Source organism: Conger conger, chromosome 6, assembly GCF_963514075.1.
Source record: "Conger conger chromosome 6, fConCon1.1, whole genome shotgun sequence".
NCBI lineage: Eukaryota > Metazoa > Chordata > Actinopteri > Anguilliformes > Congridae > Conger > Conger conger.
Genome location: NC_083765.1, coordinates 15,315,888 through 15,336,839, shown reverse-complemented (window position 1 = coordinate 15,336,839; position 20,952 = coordinate 15,315,888). Strand labels below are relative to the sequence as shown.

General features: G+C 39.9%; 1 protein-coding gene across 1 annotated transcript in view; it reads left to right on the top strand.

Moving 5' to 3' along the window:
* The window catches only part of LOC133131121 (synaptic vesicle membrane protein VAT-1 homolog-like), a 33,205-nt gene extending 12,504 nt beyond the window's left edge, over positions 1–20,701 (top strand). Inside the window, exons 7-9 of the mRNA XM_061246278.1 lie at positions 320–514; positions 15,723–15,806; positions 16,698–20,701. Coding sequence (XP_061102262.1) covers positions 320–514; positions 15,723–15,806; positions 16,698–16,796 — 378 coding nt within the window. The 3' untranslated portion in view covers positions 16,797–20,701. The remainder of the gene's footprint in view (positions 1–319; positions 515–15,722; positions 15,807–16,697) is intronic.
* Positions 20,702–20,952: the final 251 nt, after the last annotated feature.

Sequence of the window (20,952 nt, the reverse complement as noted above, 5' to 3'; positions counted from 1 at the left end):
TAGCAACCTCATCAGCATGAATATTTTTTGTGTAGCAACAGTTTTTCTAAAATTGTGAGTACCGGAAGCCTTCCAATAATGGTTATTAGATTACACATTACTCTTGCCTCAGAGGGCAAATCAAATTTAAAAATGTGATATGTGTGGATGTGAAATAAAAAATTGCTGAGGAGGGCATAGTTACAATGTGTGGGTGTTTGTGTATGTGTATGTGTGTTTGTGTGTGTGTGTGTGTGTGTATGTGTGTGTGTGTGTGTGTGTGTATGTGCATGTCTCACACACATTCACTGATCCCCCTTTATTTTTCCTTGATTTTTAGTGGTGGCAAGTGGAGAAGGTGAACCCTATCAAACTCTTTGAGGAGAATAAAGTAATTGCGGGATTCTCGCTGCTGAACCTGCTTTTCAAACAAGGCAGAGCCAACGTGGTTAAGACCGTGATGCAGAAACTCATCTCCCTCTACGATCAGAAGAAAATCAGACCCCTGGTGGACTCATTATGGGCTCTAGAAGAGGTAAGAGTGGAGGACTGTGGGCTGAAATGGTATGGTATTGTGTGGTGTGTCATTACACACGGTTGTCTTAGCTGTAACCCTCATGATAAACATTTTAATGTCCTGGCTCACAGTCAGGTGAGCCCTCTTGTTTTGAAGCAAAAGCTTTGTCTCATTTCTTTATCCTATGTTTTGAGACTGGCAAATAATGAACTGTTTGCCCTGAAATGGTACTCTGTTCTGTTTTAAGGTGATAAAGGGACCGCCACTTTGGTCACTTGTGGTAACGTGGCCTCATACTATTGCAGTATTCAGGAGTGCCACAAGGAAATTTGGCCCGAAGAATTTGAGAGAGTGATGAGATGCACACCTTGGATTCTCCTTGGCTTGATAAAACAAATCATTACTGCATCATCTTTTATTAGCATAATATTTGCAAGACCATCAGTGATGTGATTGTTGCTGTATTGATTGAAGTGAGGAAATGAGGTTGGCAGAATGCATTCTGGGTTTGTGTCTTGGCAGCACTCTTGCATGTCTTAACTTTTTTTTACTCTGAAATGAAACAAACTTAGGCTGTTGTGTCTCATTTCACAGCAACATGACGCATGATTTGAAGACAATATTATTTGTGGCTCCCATTGTTCTGGTCATTCTGCAGTCAGAGACAATGTGGTTAGCAAACTCAAGCTGATGTACTGTAAGGGGGAGGTTTGCTACAGTTAAAGATTGTGTCGGACATTACATTTCTGCTGTAAGCAATTGACCGTGGCTGAATAGCATGAATGTTGATTTTTAAATAATTCCAGAGCACTGCTAGTCTCTTGCACGGATATAGGTGTAGACTCAGTATGTGCATTTGACTTCTAATTTACAAAAATATTACAATAGATGCAATCCATACTTAAACGCACAACTAATTCTCTTGGCTACAGACGAGAAATTTTGATTTTCAGGTCGGAGATAATATGTAAAAGAATGACATGGATTCTTAACAGCAACTAGTAGCAGCAAATATATCAGTGACATTAATGTAGTATGTATCATGCATTTGTCCTAGTTCCAGCTACTATCCCTGACAGCATCTTATGGGGTGGCAATCCATTATCAAATGGCAATTCTGACCCACAATCTGTCATTTTGAAGGGTTTTCCCCTGTTCCTCTCTTTCTTGCTCGAGGTGAATACTACTAAAGCACTGGTATTGAACTCTGCACACATATCTGAAGGTTGTCACAGGCTACTGACTTCAATGGCTTAGCGTTACCTGGGTTGCATATGGATTGCTTATCAATATGTATTTCTCCTGTAAAAAAATGATATACAAACCCTTACCTTTGAAAATCCATCAGGGTAGGAGGGAGACCTTCTGTTGATATTAAAAGGACAGATATGATGGGCATTGCTGAATCCATCTTTGTAACAATGCACCTGTGGTTACAGAGCTGTGTATGTTTCAACAGATGTGTCTTTGACTGATTTTTCAACCACAGGTTGTCTCTGATGAGAGTAATTGTCCTCATCCTTCATTGCATGCTGTGCGGCGGTTCAGTCATGCCGCCTCCTGGCAGGGACTAGCACCTTAGGCAGTCACCACCTTGATGTACATGTGGTCTTGTCTGGTGCTCCTTCCACCAGCAGACCCCAGTCAGTAGTATTGAATTTGTGTTGATACTTGTCACTCACATGCATCAAGACCCAGCCCCACCACCACCCCATCCCATCATGAATCCCTGTTGGTGCTATTCTATCCTGATGCTTGAATTTGGGTCTTCTGCATGTGTTTGAGTATTTGAAACTCGCAGAGGGCATACTATATGTCCTTGCTGTTTCGTGACGTTGCTTTTCAGCTTTGTCTCCTGAAGGCTCTGAGTTAGAAATTCTTTATACTTGCTACTGTGTATCCTGAGTCAAACATGCTTTAAATGCTCAGATCAAGGACAGATGGCATTTTAAAGGAAAAACAGTGGCAAAATGGCACTGAACCCCCTCCCCTTGGAGTTAACCACAGGCTATGTGGGCCAGCTCAGAGCAGCAGAATTTCCTGTGCTCCAGACTCTCCTGTGCTCCAGACTCCTGTGCTCCATAGGAAGGATGCAAGCTGCTGAGCTATGGTAGAACCCTGATATCCCCCCTGCCATATTAGACTTATTTATCAAACTGTGATATGAGATCACGTGCGGACTAGAGGAGGAGCGAGAGCTAGAGAGCGTATACGTCTAAGTAGCAGGGAAGGCCAGAGATTATTCTTGGATAATAATCAAAATCAATCATTTGATATTTAAGGGGAGAAACCTACAGGTATACTTTTGTTCTTTTGCTTCCAAATGCGAGACATCGGTTCAATATGTGGGGCGCAGAACAAAATGCTGGTCAGTGCGATATAAAGCGGGACAGCTGGTCACCTGGTCGCCCTGCCTGCATATAAATCAGGGATAATCAAGGAAACACAACACTTTGGTCACTGTTCCTTCCTTTCAGAATACATCAAACAAACATCCTCTGTCTGCGTGATCACTGAGGTGCATGAATTAAGAGCCAGGCTGGAGTGCACTCTGTTCCCTCCCGATGATTACAACTGTAATCATTTCTTCTTTTTCACAGAGATTTCAGACACACGCAGAACCACAGCTTTATTTCCCGTCTCTTTTGTTGGTAAAATATCTGACCTGACTATAAATTCTTCCCTTTGAGACACTTGTTTTCAGGAAGGCCATTTGATTTTGTGTTGGGTTTTATAGAATTTCTGTGAACCGTATAGGCCTACTAATGTACTAATATATTTATAATCAGGTACATCACATGATCTTTGTTCTATCATCCTCATTCCAAAATGGTCTAATTTTGTGCAACACCCAAACACCATCACCAATCAACAGTCCCAGAATGGCTTATTTCTGTTCCATAATTCACAAGATATATCCAGGAAGTGTTATGTGCTCAGATATTGGTAATTTCCCAATATGTAGTTCTAATGTGATTCATTGGTTGTTACTTGAGACTAGTATAAATTAGTCTAAGGTAGGTAACAGTTAAAATATATAGCTTGTTACGATTCATTTTGTGAGATCACTGCTAAATGACACACATATAAAATGAAACTTTGTCTCAAGGTGATATTTTTAAAATATAGTCATAAAAATAAATAAACTCAAGCTGAAATCTAACAACATGAATGAATGTTTTACAAGGCTTCAGTTAGACTGCAAAACCACAGCCATTTCACAGGAGAAAACATGTTCTTTCCTTTTATAGATTTTTTTTTGAGGGCCCAATGTTGTTTCCAATGGCTCATTTGTTAAAGATTCTTGAATACATTTCTAATTTTGTAGTCCAGCAGGATGGCACTGTGCATTAGGCATGGTGGCACAGTGTCACTTTTGCCACTTTGAGATACTATGCGTGTTGTTGTCAACCTTATTGGTAGTATGTAGTGTAGTTGTCATTACAGTGCTCCTTTTTGTTTCATTACTTTTGCTGTTTGTATCGGTCCTCATCCCTTTCCGTTGTTGCTCGTTGTTTGTTGTGGGTGTTGGAATACCAAGTAAAAACATTATTCATCAAAGGTATCTTGAGAATCTCATACTTAAGACACGGGCAGGTAACCTTTGGACGTATCACAGGCAGTGAGAAGAGAGGAGTTCTCTGGACAAGCTACTGTGAGATAAGACAGTGTTCAGTTTTTGAGTTAATATTGAATAGTATCTACTCTGTCACATTCATTTAAAGTGTGTTAGGATCAGGGGAAAATAAATGCTCTGCATTGGTCTTTCCCCCTAAAGGGCCAGATCCACAGTAAGGCCATAAAACTAATCATAAATTGATTTGGGCAAACATGGATCACCGAGAGAAGACATGCGTAACACTGATAGCCTGGACTGTCACGTACAGTTATCAGTTTGTTATTCTACTCAGATATTTCAAATAACCATGACCTTTTATCAGAACCTTGTGCGAGGCTACAGCTTTGTATGTTGCATTTCGCTAAACAGAAAGGAAAGATCATGTCACCTGGTATGATGAGATCCATTGCTTGTGTGAGGGCTTCATCTGCTTCATCAAGCTGCTGTGAGCTGTGGCACATTCAGGAACTCTCTGACCTTCTCACCATAGAAACGGCAGCTGCCAGGTGGCTCTTGCTGATAAGACAGGATTGTAGTGTGTAGCTCGCTGGCGCTGTGGTCTGATGTCCATTTCTGACTGTGGTCGAACTGACCGTCACCATCCAGGGAGGGAGGGATTCAGTCAGCTGGGTGGTCCCTGTTCCAGTCCTCTGGCCAGTCAGGCACCTGCACTCAGAGTACCCTCGTCAAATATAATGAATGCACATCTCAGCTGGTGGACTGAAAACATGCAGTTTATGGAGCTTTGGGGGAGAGTTTGTTTTTCCCCATTTGGTGAATCAAATTGCCGGTCAGATTTTTTTCTTTATTGAAGCATTTGAAGGAAGCAATGACCTGCTTCACACACATTTCCCCTCTGTAGCTTGGCTATTGCGAAAGTAGACCAGTGTTATTAGGCAGTGTACTACCTTTAGTAATGATTTCTTCTTTCTCCTTAATTTGCCCTCAAGATAACATCTTATAGCTCGCTGGCACTGTGGTCTGATGTCCATTTCTGACTGGTCGAACTGACCGTCACCATCCAGGGAGGGAGGGATTCAGTCAGGTGAATCAAATTGCCGGTCTGATTTTTCTTTTTATTGAAGCATTTGAAGTATGTGTTGGTGACTTTCCACAACAATTTAAAATCAATCATTTGTTTTTATTGAAATGCTGCTATTTCTTGACGTCACATTTATTCCTATGTGCTTATGACAATGATTGAATGGCCTCAGGGTTAGGCTGCCACACATCTTGTTGATCATAGTTCGGCCCAGCCAGAACAAAAACATTAACAAATATTCATAATCTTCAGAGGGCTCATTAACTTGGTGAGTTCCTGATTTGCAGAAACAGTGCAACCCCTAATGAATAGAGTTTGGGTTCATGGTGGATTGACTTTAGTAGTTTAGCAGCTGGAGCAGAGCTAAATGGCCTGAAAGCATGTGTTAATGAGGCCATTCCAATGGCTGCACTGAACAACCCAGTTTAATGAAATTGTAGAAAGAAGCAATGACCTGTCTATTACATTCACTGCTTCACGCACATTTCCCCTCTGTAGCTTGGCTATTGCGGAAGTAGACCAGTGTTATTAAGCAGTGTACTACCTTTAGTAATGATTTCTTCTTTCTCCTTAATTTGCCCTCAAGATGACATCTTATTTTCAAATCACAAACCCGTAAAACCTGTAACTGAATTGTTTTTGCTGGCATCCCATTGTCATTATAGTAAAGTGTCTGGGACACTCAGTGTAAATACTGTATCATTTTCTTGCTTTGTGGTTACTGTAGAAATACACTTTAAAGAGCTGAGAATTTAAGCCTGACGCATCGAAAGAAACGTCATTCTTGTAATTTCTCTATTTTATTTCTTGTGATTTCCGTGGAAACACAGTCATTATTCTGCCTTATTATTGCCAGCGAAACAGAACCCCATGAAAATTTAAAATGCTAGTAATTTGCATAGGAATAAAAAAACAAATGCATTGGAGGTAATACTAATCCAGTGTTATCAGGAGAAGCTGCCCACATTGAGTCATGGACAGTATTGATTATTGAGACTAAAGTCTTGGATATGTTGTCACTCAGCAGTGTGTATCTAGTCTGGTATCAGAATGCTGAAGAAGTGCAAACATTGCATCTTTCTCTGTCATTCTTGTGTTCAGGGTTGCAGGTCTAGAGCATAATTAAAAATGTTGAGTTTAGTGGCATAAGAAGATCCACCCATCAACACACACTCTGCCATTGGCCCAACTGGCCGCCACCAGTTACCCTGGCTCAATGTGTTAATTGGCCAACACTGATGAAATACACAATAAAACACTCCAATACAGGCATACAGTCACCATATTTATCAGCTCCTGTTCATATCATGGAATGTATCTATGTGAATGATTGGGCTAAATAAAAAACTCAAAGCAGAAGTTCTACTGAAATCCAGAAACAGGGCTAATTAGAAGTTGGGTTCTGATCCGGAGCATTCATGCTGTGAAAGCTGATAGTCCCTTATCTTACATGAGGCTTGCCCGCTTTGCCCGTGTTGATGATTAATTAATGAACTCCAGGTTGGTTTGAATCACGGTGATTTATATGTAATTACATAAAGTAATTGTTCTGTATTGCAGCTGAAAATGATGTTGCACTCACAGCCTGTCCATCACAGCTTGTCAGATGCACAAACATGATATAGACTCTTCTCCACACTCACTTAATGTACATTCATCCCCGTCATTATAACTTATATGCGCATGCAGTATTTTGTTCAGTGTATCATGTATATGTAGGTGTGCCCTTGCTTTGCCCATAACAGTTCACTCTTACTCATCTATAGATAGCACCAGCAAATCATATCCCTTTTTCTCATTTAAAAAATCCTCATTAATAAAACTACACTGGGTGGAGCTGATGCAACAACTAGAAAGAAGTGATTTTTTAGTAGTACTAGTAATCTGTGAAGGAGTACTTTTACATACTGTACTTTAAATAAGGTAAACATTACCTCCCTTGCATACATGTAATTTGTAGCAAAATTTTACAACAATTATGTGTGTTGTTCTACAGGATCTTCTGCTTTGGGTTCGGATATGTATTTGAAAAGTTTCCCTAAGGCATTTTTTGTCCACCACAGTGTGCACCCTCAAATGCTCTAGTGCACTTTGCAGTTTAGTCCTCTGTATTTTTGCAGATATTGCTACTTTCCTTTCACCACCTGACACATTTCCATTTGATGATATTTGTGTGCTTCCTTCCATTTGCCTGAGCATGGAGGAGCTGAGTAGCGCCCTGCAGCTGAAGCACAGTGCCACCCCAGTGGGCACAGCCTTTCACAGCAGCAGAGCTTTTCAATATGTGGGGGTGCCTAATTTGCGAATTAGGCACATTTAGGAAATTTCACACTGCTGCAGTTCCCCACACTGCATTCAGATTTGTGCTTTTGGCGGGTGTATTTTGGCTGCTCTCACACAGGATAAAATTGGATGAGCAAACTTGATATTAAGCTGAAATCAAATACAGACCAGAACTTCTTTAGGTCATAAAAGGCATAGATGAAATTACCATGTAATGAGGAGCAAGTATTTGTGATTAGACGCTGGATAAGAGCGTCTGCCAAATGCCAATAATGTAATGTAATGTAACAATGAGAATGAGGTATAGTTTTTGTCATTTACAGTCCCCTCCAAAAGTATTGGTACAGCAAGGTCAATTCCTTTGTTTTTGCAATATACTGAATACATTGAGACAGAGTGTTCAGAATTTCAGCTTTCATTTCACCTGGTTAAACTACTTAGAATAGAGCACCTTTGGTATCAGTCCACCCAATTTTTAGGTGAGCAAAAGTATTGGAACAGAGAGTATTTAAGTAAATAACATTTAATATTTGGTAGCATAGCTCTTGCTTGCAATAAATGCATCAATTTGGAGGGGACTGTATGGCTGTAAAACCTGTAGGTCTCAAAGGTAGAGGTGGGTGAGCTACACGTGGAGAAATGGACACCCTATGTTCCCACAGGTACATGGTGAAGCATCATTTTCGTCTTGAATTTTCAGTCACCCTGAGCCCATTTGGCAATTTGGTGACTGCACCGAAGTGGGAGGAGAGGCACTGATGATGGTGCGTTCGTGAATATCAAGCAGTGCATTGCAGTTCTGGTGTCAGCAGCAATTTCCTTCTGCACCATTCATCTACTCAGACCAGGTCTACGGCTGTCCACCGGGTGACTGTTGGACACCTACAATAGGCCTCTGATGACATAACTCCCAGACATGTACTTTTGAATGGATTAATAACATTTAGTTTAGATATTGTTTGCGCTCTAACCCTTCTAATGGTGCGTATGTTGTTCTTTTTATGTTTTTATGTTTAAATGTTAAATAAAAATAATGTAACATTTTCACTAAACATTTTTGCTGGTTTTTGGAAATCAGCCGAATTATTAACCTCATCTTCATTTGAAATTGTCACACTTTTAGACAGTCCTTCAAAACTGATGCTTAGTTTGCAAATGATGCATTCCAAGGGCAGCTGGGGCTTCTGCTGGGAAACAGGAAGGCTTGTTTTCAAGGGCAGACCAGAAAAACAACTATTTTGCTTCTGCTTTCTTTCTATTCTATAACTTTTTTCTGAAAAGGTATTGGAAAATCTGGGCTATGGGCCACCGGTGCTGTCCAACGATGGGAATGTTCTGAATGATAATGTCCCAATCACAGGCGCTGACCTTTGTGTGGAAAGTCAATACCATCCCTCTGCAGGGAGCCCAGAAAAACCCCCCACCTGGTGTTGGGTCATCATTAACATTATTATGTCTCCACTCCACCATATTCCTCTGCCATTTTATTTAGCATTTGATATCCTTGAATAACCCTTGTATCCCTAATGCTATTGTGCCTTCATAGGTTTCACTAAAGACTGCTCTATGCAGTGACACTACCAATGGTACAGCAACTACTTGGAAAATAATGTATCCCAGATAGTAACAACCAAAGGGTGGTGTCTCCGGTTTATTTAAAACATGGTACAATAGTGACATTGCCTTATGCACTAGTACTACTTGTAAATAAAGCCATTGGACAGCTTTATCATTTGAAATAGTCTACCAGCTGAATTAGTCTGTAGTAGTAGCCTACCTTTTAGGCTTTTGCCAGAGTATCTTCACATTTTATGATTTCATTTGGGTTTAATTATTTTATGGTTTAGACAGCTGAAGTAGTGGTGTCAATGCAGCTTGCCTGATAATCAAATACACAATCTCATAATTACAAGATTGCTTGTCTATCTGTGTGGGCTAGGAGTTCAGTTGGTTTGTGATAACGGTTATTTATTTATTTATTTATTTGTGAATTGCTGGTAATAATATGTAATGAAATGTAATGAAAATTATATTTTCATATGCAGTATTTGCTTTAGATCTAGGAACGCTAGATTGGGAATCTGACAGGATTATATTTTGATATATTTGCCTCTGGCTCGACAGCAGATGAACACGACTCAAAATGTTATCAAAAAGCAAAACTCAGCAGCCCTCTTGTCTGTGTCATTAGCACTTCCCAGGTGCAGGCTCACTGCCTATTTGTGAAGCACGGCAGCTTGGTCAGGCAGGGGAGTCATTGCTGCACTAATGCATTGCATTTGATTATAATGCTGCATCTGTTTTGTGGAAGCGAAAACTCATTAAAGTCCACACTAGGGGTAGGTAACTGCCGCAGGGTACTCAAATGAACAGTACATAAAGTCATATAGAGAATGCAACCAAATGTTACTATGTCATTTGTTAATGCTAATCAGAAGTTCCAGAGGCATCTCCCCTAGGTACCTGATTGCAAATGTATTCATTTTGCCATCTTTCGATGGCTGTGTTCTGTTAAACAGAAGCATGTGTTTGTTGACTGATGTGATGAGCCTCTCATTTCATGTTAATCTTGTTACAATGAGCCTCTCGAATGACTCATCTTATTTTTCAGAGCACAAGCTTGACTTCCGAACTTCACTAGCTTGAGTCTGGCCTTCATTATCCCCTGCAGCCAGGAGCTTGCAGCAGTGGACACAACTGGCTTCATCCCAACAGGGTTTAGGAATGGCCTGGCTTGCTTTGCTCATTGCATTAGTGTACCCCTATCTGCTCAGTAGGTGCTACAGGCTTCCAGCGGTCAGACTCATCATCAGTTAGAGATGTGCTTTCAGTAGCTTTAAGTCACTTTAGATAAAAGTGTCAGCTGAATAACAAATTATTATAATTATAGATGGGGTGAACTCAGGGGGAGTCAATCAGGAACAATGATGGTCAAAATGGATCCCACGCATGCTTGATTCAGTTAATTTAAGGATGCATTTCAGTGAACTGAAAACCCTTGACTGCGAGAAGCCATTTCTGATTTTATCCCTTTTGGTTTATGAAGGGGTTCAGCTGACCTTTCCTGATGCAGTGAAAAACACCCCACTCCCCCAAAATGGACTGTATGCATGACTTTTGCATCAAAACCCTTTTACATTTTACACAGTTCTGTTCAGCTGAAAGAACTTACAGATCTTACCAATGAGTTGTGTTTTTGTATTCATTCAGACTGAAATACACTTCGAAAGCCTGCCTTTGATTTCTGGCACCTCAATTACAAGGTGCAGAAATACATTTCTGTGACCTCCAAAAAGTAATTTTCACTTCATTGTATGTCGCTCTGGATAAGAGCGTCTGCTAAATGCCTGTAATGTAATATAATGGAATTTAAATTCTGTTTTTGTGTGCCATTTGCATAATAGCTTTAATTTTAAGGTTATTAAGATCTTGAAAGTTTTAGACTGTGTCCAATCTAATTGTAATTAAATATTTTTCAGCGATATATGAACATCATGAGATTAATAAAAAATACATCAGATATGTATGTATATTACAGGTGCACACGAGAGAACTTCCAATTCTCTTGGCTTTTCTCATGAACCTTTCTAATAGTGCATGCGTGCATGGTTAACATACTAGCTAGTACTCAAGCTGCTCTGTAAGATCACACGTAGACCTAACCACACTATATGGCAAGCATCACAGAAAAAAAAACAATAGCACCTTCTGAACAGAATTAATCAAAGTCACAGCTCAATAAGATAAAGCCCATAGGTAAATGGAAGGGGATAGCTAAGATTTATACCCCTGATCTGGAGCAGGAGAGCTAAGATTTATACCCCTGAACTGGAACAATCAGTCATGCAGTGATGGTATGGGGTCCTGAACAGTTTCCTCAGGTTGCATTGGGGCATTATTTGGCATTGACCCAGTACATTATCATGGAAAGGTGCACAATTACTCTTTTTCTCTAAAATTTTCTTTGACAAGTGACAGATTTTTTTTTCCTGCCCGATAACAATTGGGATTGAAGGGTACCTTGAAATGAAATTCTCAGAGATTGTCTTGAATTACCATTTTTATATTGAATGGATTGCTTAGGCCTCAACTTGGTGACTTTCCAAGCAATGAAGTGAGAGGCACTGATGATGGTGTGTTAGTGAATATCACCCTGCGCATTACAGTTTTGGTGCAGTGCAATGCATGGCAATTTTGGCCATGCATTGCGCAAGTGACTGCTCAAACCAGGTCTATGGCACCAGTGGCAGCCCGGTGTGTTGTTCATTCCCAATGTATTCATGAAGCCAATCAACCATTTGTGTGGATCATATGCTGTCCAATTTGACTTTGATATACTGTAAATACCCCAAGAAGGAAAAATGCATATTTTGCATTTATTGTGCATTGTCTTCTTTTCTCGTTATGTTGCCTAAGCAAAATAAGGAGCCTAATTGCATGCATCTGTGTTGTGCTCATGGTAGTGCTCAATATCAAAGAGACTGAAAAACAGCCCATGTTATTGTTTTGTCTGGGGATATAGTGCACAACCCTCAAGTTTATTTTTAGACTATGCTTTCCAAATGGAGGGCCGGAAAAATAACTCTGCCGACCCTCAGGACTGCCATTTGTAAATATTAGGTAATCTATGCCATTGGAGACAACAAACCATGAGAAATATGGCAAGCCATTTAAGCTTTTATTCTACTTGTTTTTGATGTCATGAAATTTAACTAGTTATAATTAAGTACATTGTTATAATTAAGTACATTTGATATCAAGACTTACATTATATATAGAATTATTCCTAGTTAAAATGTAATTGTTATTATCAAGAATTACAATTATTACTTGTGAAAATGTCATTGCTTTTCTAGTGTGAATGCTGTCATCTGTGCGCACCTCACTTCTGGTCACAAAAATACCATGTGCTGTTGACTACACTGATGCAACTTGCACAATTGATTTCAGAAAATTCCAGAGTCTTTGTCCCAAATTTCATCAACAATGTTTAGTTTTTTTCACATTAGCTGGTGCGCTCACGCACTTTTATGAAGAGGCAGCTTTCTCACCTGCTCACGCGAATGGACACAGATTTTGCACTTGAATCCGGGAAACGTCAGCCGTGAGTCACACTCCATTAGTGCCCTAACAAAGGCAGCTCCTGCAGCACCCTCCCCTGTGTGTTCCTGCTGATATCACCCACCAGACTGCGGCTCTTTTCTCAGCCCGTGTGGTTCCAGCAGCTGTCTGCATGACACCGGTACTGCTCCTCTTTGTTGCTGGCCCACAAAAGATGCTCTGTGAGATGTGAGATAAGCAATTTACAGACCGTGAATGCAACAAATGTGTACAGCCTCCAGAGGTTTTCTGTCTGCATGTACCCTTGCCCATTACCAGTCCCCCCAGTCTCATGTGCACATATGATAGTTTTTCCTTAAGAGAAAAAAAAAATTGTAAAACCCTTTTCCCACAGCCAGTTGTTTGACATTTTATGCATCCTGAATACATTTGTTTCACAAAGTCACTGTTAATATAGTTTATGAGCAGAAGCCAGCATCAAGACTGAATTCAGTCAGTAGCTATCTAGACTGTGTGCTTAGGAAGAGTGTTTGTTTGTACTGTATGTCTGCAACATGCTGTATATTGGGTGTTCACCCATTGTGTTTGTGTGCATATGAAATTTCACTGTCGGAAAGCCAGTCTGGTTGGGAGAATCCCTATTGGGATAAATGATATCACTGTTTTGCAGACAGTCAGACACCTCACAATCAGCGCCAGAGAAAATAAATACAAGCATAATATGGTTGGTGGTAGGGTTAGGACGACTTATTCAGCAGAATGTAATTGTTCTGAGAATGTGACAGTGGACATATCTAGCTCAATACAGGCGATGAGATAGTTGGCTCACGGAATTTGGCATTTACGCTACATCATGAGTCGTGTCGAGACATTTCCTTTCATTGGAGCCTACCTGTGGAGTTGCTGACTGTTGGCAAACACCAATTGATACTAAGCAAGTCGAGTGCATGAGGGCAGTAATACTTGAAGTTAGTTTGTGGTTTCTTTGCCAGAGCAGCAGACATTTTCCAAATGTATTCTATATCAGTTAAATCTCATGCATTAACAGACAGAGACATGAGCTGATGACTAACCTGATATTTCAGGAATAATTTACCTAGCCCTAGTGAGGATTTTACCGTAAATGCAATTTTGACAAAGTAAAATCAAAGTGGTAATGTTGTGTTCCACAGTGTTCGTTTATTTCATTGGGTGAAGCATGTAGCACTCTAGCTTATCATTGTAGGCAGTCTGGACTGTCTGCCCAAAAGTGGTTTCCATTGCTGAGAAGCGTTACACAAGCACCACCTTTGCAGGGGCACCTGGAAATACCTACTCTGGCCAGGACCAGCAGCAAGGTGCAAGGACCCTGACTAGTCTGTGTTTCTGTTACCAGTTCTAACAGTGGGTGTGAATACAGAAAAGGTGCTGGGACAGTACTCTCTCTGCTCAAGCTGCATCTTACCTATACATCTGTTCCATCAGGGATCGTCAAATCTGGTCCTCCAATCTAAATCCAGCCCTGGGTTTCTTTTCTCCCTGGTAATTAGCTGAGTAATTAGTGCTAGGTCAGCTGAATCCATGCTGAACCCCTTCATAAACCAAAAGGGATAAAATCAGAAATGGCTTCTTGCAGTCAAGGGTTTGCAGTCCACTGAAAGGCCAGACAGTCTTCACACCTGACTCCCAGGTAAAGGGATGGTGGAAAACCAGCAACCCTGGAGGACCATGATTTGATGATCTCTGTTACAACAGGCCAACAAGTAATTACATTATTACATTATTGGCATTTGGCAGATGCTCTTATCCAGAGTGACGTACAGTTGATTAGACTAAGCAGGAGACAATCCTCCCCTGGAGCAATGCAGGGTTAAGGGCCTTGCTCAAGGGCCCAACGGCTGTGCACATCTTATTGTGGCTACACCGGGATTAGAACAACCTTGCGTGTCCCAGTCATTGCATGTCCCAGTCATTTACCTTAACCACTACGCTACAGGCCATCACTACAAGACAGCAAGCAAAGAGTACTGCTACCCAAGTATACCCTGTCCCAGCAGTACTGCCACAACAGAGATTAAACTAATATCCTTTAAAATTTAAATGCCTGCAGGTAATGAAATGATTATGATGACGTGCACAGCAATCACCAGAATAACTCACACTCAACAGGAAATAATCCATTATAAGTGGCCACAAAAAATATAAGGACTCAAAAATGTAAAAAAGACAAATAATAAAAGGTCATCACGATGGAAGAATGTAGGGCAAAATGAAAGAAGAAATGAGACAGAAAGCAAGGTCAGCTGCAGAGCAGTCTCGCCCATATGGGACTGTGGCAGCCAAAAACCATGTTAAGCAAGTGCTCAGAATTTTATTTTGACCAGTGACTTTTATCTTCCCAAAGAGAAATAGAGATAGCTGTATCATAGACTATAATGATGTTTGTATGGGTAGGTTGGAGACAGTGATGATAGACAATTTACAACATATATTTTATGATCGCACAACCATAAAATTGTCTTTGTGGGGGGTTAGAAAATAGGGTAATCAAAACCAATGCACTCCAAGGACAGCAAGGAGTCCATTAATTCTCCTTTTGACAAAACTATTTGCCATATTATGTGTTCTACTATAGCCACCATATCTGTGTGGTTTGCAATTTGCCTTGATTTGAGAAGATGAAAACCAAAAGGTTGTTTTACCACCTTTCAATGTGTTTAGGTTGTTAACCTTGATCTTACAGATTGACTGATCATACAGTACCCTGGGGGAAATGATATTGAATGTATGCAGGACTGTCCAGGTAGCTCATGATTACGTGTATTCTAGCTGTGTAGAGCATTTGATGGTATTTGCTCCACTGTGTTCATTGGAAAGTACTTTGTCTCCACTGCCATTGCCATCTACTGGGCACTATTATGTAATGCAATCACATTACCACTATTACTGTATATGGATAATATGATATGGAGCTGAGAGTTTGCTGGTGTAATAATAATCATAATAATCATAATAATCATAATATTATTATTATTATTATTATTATTATTATTATTATTATTATACAGTGGGGTGATCGTGTATTTCAGCACCAACTGAACACTAGCAAATGATGAGCTCTTCATTTCTTCTGCAGTCTAGCAGAGAACTATCCATACTAAATGTCAAAGAATATGACATTGTCAGAGTGGCAGTTAAGTGAACAGTATTACTCATGTAAGATCTTGTGTGTTTTCCCACAGGTAAAAGAAGCTATGCAGAGAATTCATGACCGTGGAAACATTGGAAAACTCATCCTGGATGTAGAGAAGTCCCCTACTCCTTTGGTAGGTGAATCTGAATCCAGACACACAGCCAAGGTGTTTGTGATCATTTTTTCTTTATTTGTTTCTGTAGGGAATTCCTTTGTGGTTGTAAATAGGAGAATATGATCCTTCACCATTGTTTAAGAGTACACACTGCTGATTTAGATGTATTCAGTAAGCTGCATTTCACTCTCTGTTCCAGTACACTGATATTGTATGTATAATTGAAACCTATGGGACTTTTGGTCCCAGCAATTTGCATGATATTTGGGAAGTGCTGGTTTTCAGGAGCTCAGGTGAAGGGGTGAGAGTACTTTAAAAATAGTCTGAATGTAATGGTATCAAAAGGTTTTGATATGTCATTTTCTGAAACTGTTGTAGAAAAATGCTTGGTTGTTATGAACAAGATGTCCTCTTGTGGTTTCCATGGAGGCCATTCTCAAGTGAAGCCTACTGTAGTTAATGGAAACTTAGCATTTTCCAAATTGGTTGTAGGCACCCTACACAAAGCCTTCTTGTCACAGCACAATAAATGTACTGTTCTTTGTAGACTATATTAGTATTGCTATCCCCCTGCAATTTAAAAATGCATTAATTCCTTTAAAATGAATTCCTAGTTTAGCACATACATTAGTTATTTTTCCTGGGTTACAAATGTAATTGTCTTCACAGGGCCTTTCATAAATTAGCTATGAATGTGACCTACTGTGTGAAAATATAATTCATATAGAGGGTATTTCCTGTTTCTCAGCACGGTACTCACCACAGCCTTCCAGTCCTGATAGTTGTTATACTGATGCTGACTCTGTGTGTGTGTATGCGTGCATACATGCATGTGTTTGGTTGTGTGCAGCTGTCCTTATCCACGCATGAGACATGGCAGAAGCCCGATGAGCCTGTTTCCTTTTCTAGATGGCCAATGACAGCACAGAGACGAGTGAGGCGGGAGAGGAAGAGGAAGAGCAAGAAGGCGACAGTGATAACAAGGAGCGCACGCCCTTCATCCCGTAATGACTGCGGCCTGCTTCATCTCGGCCTCGGGGAAGGGCGGGGACAGTCCCAGGACCTGCCTTGTGCACCATGAAGAAACACTTTAGTAGCATGTGTGTGTGAGCGTGTGAGTGTTTGTCGTCCTTCTATGGCTTGTGTTGAAGAGTGGCACTGACATGCCAGTCCCAGTGTTTGCAATATTAAGAATATGTTACAGTTTGTGTTGCCAAATTGTCGTTACCAGATGCTTTGTCTTGTTTACAACCTTTTCTGGGTGTCTTAGTGTTCTGTTCCTCTCACTTCATAGTGTGTGAGAGCGAATTGGCAAGTGCGTGAGCGAATTTGCGAAAGCACGTAGTGGGAGAAAAGGGGCACATGAGCGTTTGAGTGGGTCAGTGAGTGATTATCAGAGGGTGCTGGTGTGCATTTTTGTCATCCTTACTAGATGAAAGGAGACAAATTTGTTTCTCAGTTTCTCGGGCCAAAGCAAGCGATCCGTGACAGGGATGTAGCGGGGTAATTTCACCAGCCCAGTGGTGGTGACTGCATCAAATGATCATCTAAATTCACTGCTCTCCCTTCAGATTACACTAACACTGCAGGAGCCTGTTTCCATCTCCCTGAGTAATTCATTTGCAGTGGGCACAGAAGGCCACGGAAGGGCACACCAGACGTCTGCCGGAGAGTTCTGCAGTAATTACAGCATTTTTCATACACACGAGTGAGGCCACTCGCCATTCCATGCCGCAGGCTGAGAGCCAAGGGAGACATGAAGGCAGAGCTCTGTGTAGTCTGCTTCAGTGACTCCCCATGCCCACACACCAAGCAGCCCACCGTCTCTCCTCTTCATAGGAAAACCTGAAAAATAGAAACGTAAAGCAGAAGAGTGGATTAATGTGGGGATTGGTGATTGTGTGGACTGTATTATGTGTCTCTCTTTTCTCTGCACATGTAATGAGTTCTGTTACTGTAGTTATACCTTCTCGTGCCTGTGTATTGTATCGGATGCAACGCAAGCAAGTGACTAAGCAGGAGGCAGCCAGGGTCAGATTCAGATTTTACTGAACTGACAGGGAAAAGGCACAGTTAAGAATATTTGTGTGTGTGTCTGCAATCTTACTGTTGGCTGTGCTGTCCAAATATGCTGACATTGACTCTGAGGAAACCACATCTTACTATCGCCATAAAAGTGTATTAATCTTTTGGTGATTGTAAATCACACATTTTGGGTAATGAAGCCAATTTATAAAAATTTAAAAAAGAGAGAAATTAAAATAAACAAGATAGTGATTTATAGGCTTCATACTGAGAGCAAAGGCACAATCTCCTTTTTGCATGAGTACTTAAACAGAGCTAAGCCCTATTTGTACGGGCTACGTTTCACCTGAGGACTTCCTGTGGACCATTCATACGGGATGAAATAATCCCTGCTTTTTCACCCATCGCTCACCATGTCCTGAATGTGAATAGAGGGATAGTAGCGATGTGATATTTCCTGCTTTATCAAGAATTCCTGATAAACCCAACCCAACATTCACATTAATTTCTAATGGAGATTATTTAATAGTACACTCAGTGAGCACTAAAAAGCACAAAATCCATAAAAGCATGGAGACATGGTCATAAGGTTCAGCTGTTTTTCAGACCAAATGTCAGTATGGGGAAGAAATGTAATCTAAGTGACCTTGACCGTGGAATGATTATTGGTGCCAGACAGGGTGGTTTGAGTATCTCAGAAAATACTGATCCGTAGTTCTGCAGTTGTTAATGAGAGAGGTCAGAGGAGAAGGGCCAGACTGATCAAAGCTGACAGGAAGGTGACAGTAATGCAAATAACCACTCATTACAACAGTGGTATGCAGAAGAGCATCTATGAACACACAATCCATCAAACCTTTAAGTGGATAGGCTACAGCAGCAGAAGACCAATACGTCAAAAGAATAAGTCTTAAAAATACCTAATAAAGTGCTCACTGAGTGTACATACCAATCAGTCCCGCCAAATGCAGCTATATCTGTAATACATCTCATGAATTTGCAAGATTTTGCTTTTTTTTTTTCCTCCTCTAAATTGTTCTCCATGCTGGGGTGGTTGAGCGTGTGTAATTTAAATAATAATAATAATAATAATAATAATAATAATAATAATAATCATCATATTTCTCTAGCAGTGTCTCCACAGCAGCCTCCATATTCCCAACAAGGGCAAAGTAGTACCAAAATTCAAGTGAACAAATTCCATTTATGAATGTCTATTCATATGGGATTAGTGTTATCTAAGAACCTTGGAGTTGACTGAAAAACAACTTGGGTTAGGATTTTCACTCTCCTGACCTGTAGAAATTGCTGTGGACAATTTGTATGTGATTAAAACCTCGGGAGATAAAAAATAACACTACATGTACTGGGGTAAAACTAGTCTCTTACTTCACCCAGCACCTCTTGTGGAAGTTAGTGTCTCTGAATAACAAACCATTACAATGTTGTCTGCACCCCCCATCCAATTGAAATAAACCCTTACTACATAGAACACTGTAGTAGTTTGTCCCTCAGAATTGCTAACTTCCACAAGAGGTGGGGTCCAGTCCATTTTTGTAAAGTAGAAATAAACGTATCTAAAAATGTTCACAGAAACATATTCCCTTCAGGGTAGTTTGTTGCCTCGTCAGTGCACAGTAATAGACTGGGTTTTATAAGTTTCTGTGTAGCATCAAAGCACTTTGAATCCACATAAAGGCTTTGCTTTCCAGGAAACATTTTTTACATTTTATTTAGGCCAAATTAAATCAGACAGTCTTTCATACACTACATTTACGATTCAGCTTTACTGAAATCTCATATGAATAGAAACATCTGTACATCTGTGGATCACTGTGACAAACAGTACTGTATTACTGTATTATAATTTCAAAATAATCAATACATAAAAGCAGTCCCAGGCTTGCTGCAATGATTAAATAATGTTTTTCATCTAGTAATATAGTATATGTAATATAATGGTCAATTTTAAATTAGCTAAATGTTTAGCTATCATTTTATTCACAGTGGTCCGCTGATCTTTCATCGATATGGAATATTTGTTTACAGTACACATATCAATGTAATAATTAATGTACCCATGCACATTGTGTAAAGATCAGTGGACCAGCACATTGCCAACCAATAACTTATTGCCATGAACTGATAGTATGCCCGGCTAAGAGCAGTATTGATCACAGCAATATCTCATGATTTCACATCAATATTATATACGATAATCATTTGATGAGCATTATTTCAAACAATTACAATTACACCAGTATCTCAATAAAACTGGAAAAAAACTAGGACTACTGAATAGATTGAATCAGCATATTTTTCATTAGCCATTTGCTTTGCATTATTTCTGTTACTAAATGACACAAATCTGTGTCTTTGTCTTTCTTGAAAATGTGAAATTGAAAAATGTACAACAGTTTCACTTGCATTTTTTATGAAGGTTTTCGACTCTACCTGCAGCATATAACTTTATGTGATTAGCTAAAATGCACAGATTATTATAGTCCATTACACCTTGTGGGAACAACAGCAGTTGAATTTATGTATTTGAAAATCAAGGAACAGCATTGTATTATCATTCAAAATCAGTGTGACCTCAGATACATTTCAGCAGATCCACATTTGAATCTCTTTGCCTGTCCTCAATATGTTTCAGTCTACAGTCTAACCTACAGTGTAACTTGTGAGTTCAATATGATAGTGACTTTTCAATTTGCCTTAAAGAAATATGAAGAGGAACAGTGCATAGATGTGTTTGTCAGTTCAGCCCAGGTTACAGGCAATTATGTGTTGTGTTAACTGTAGCCTATCTGTTGGTCTTAGTGCTGTTGTTGTTTTGTGAAAACAATCCCAGTCATGTTTACATGAATAAAGTCAGCAGCAGAGCATTCTCAGAAGGTATTGTGGTGTTCTTGTGACAATGCATTAGATGGCTATTATTATTATTATTATTATTATTATTATTATTAGTAGTAGTAGTAGTAGTAGTAGTAGTAAAAATTAAATATAATAATAATAATAATAATAATAATAATAATAATAATACAGATACAAGTCACTTATAATGACTTATAAGGCACATTGTTTGCATGTGCTTGATCATGTTGCTATCAGCTGCAGACCTCTCATAGGAAATTAT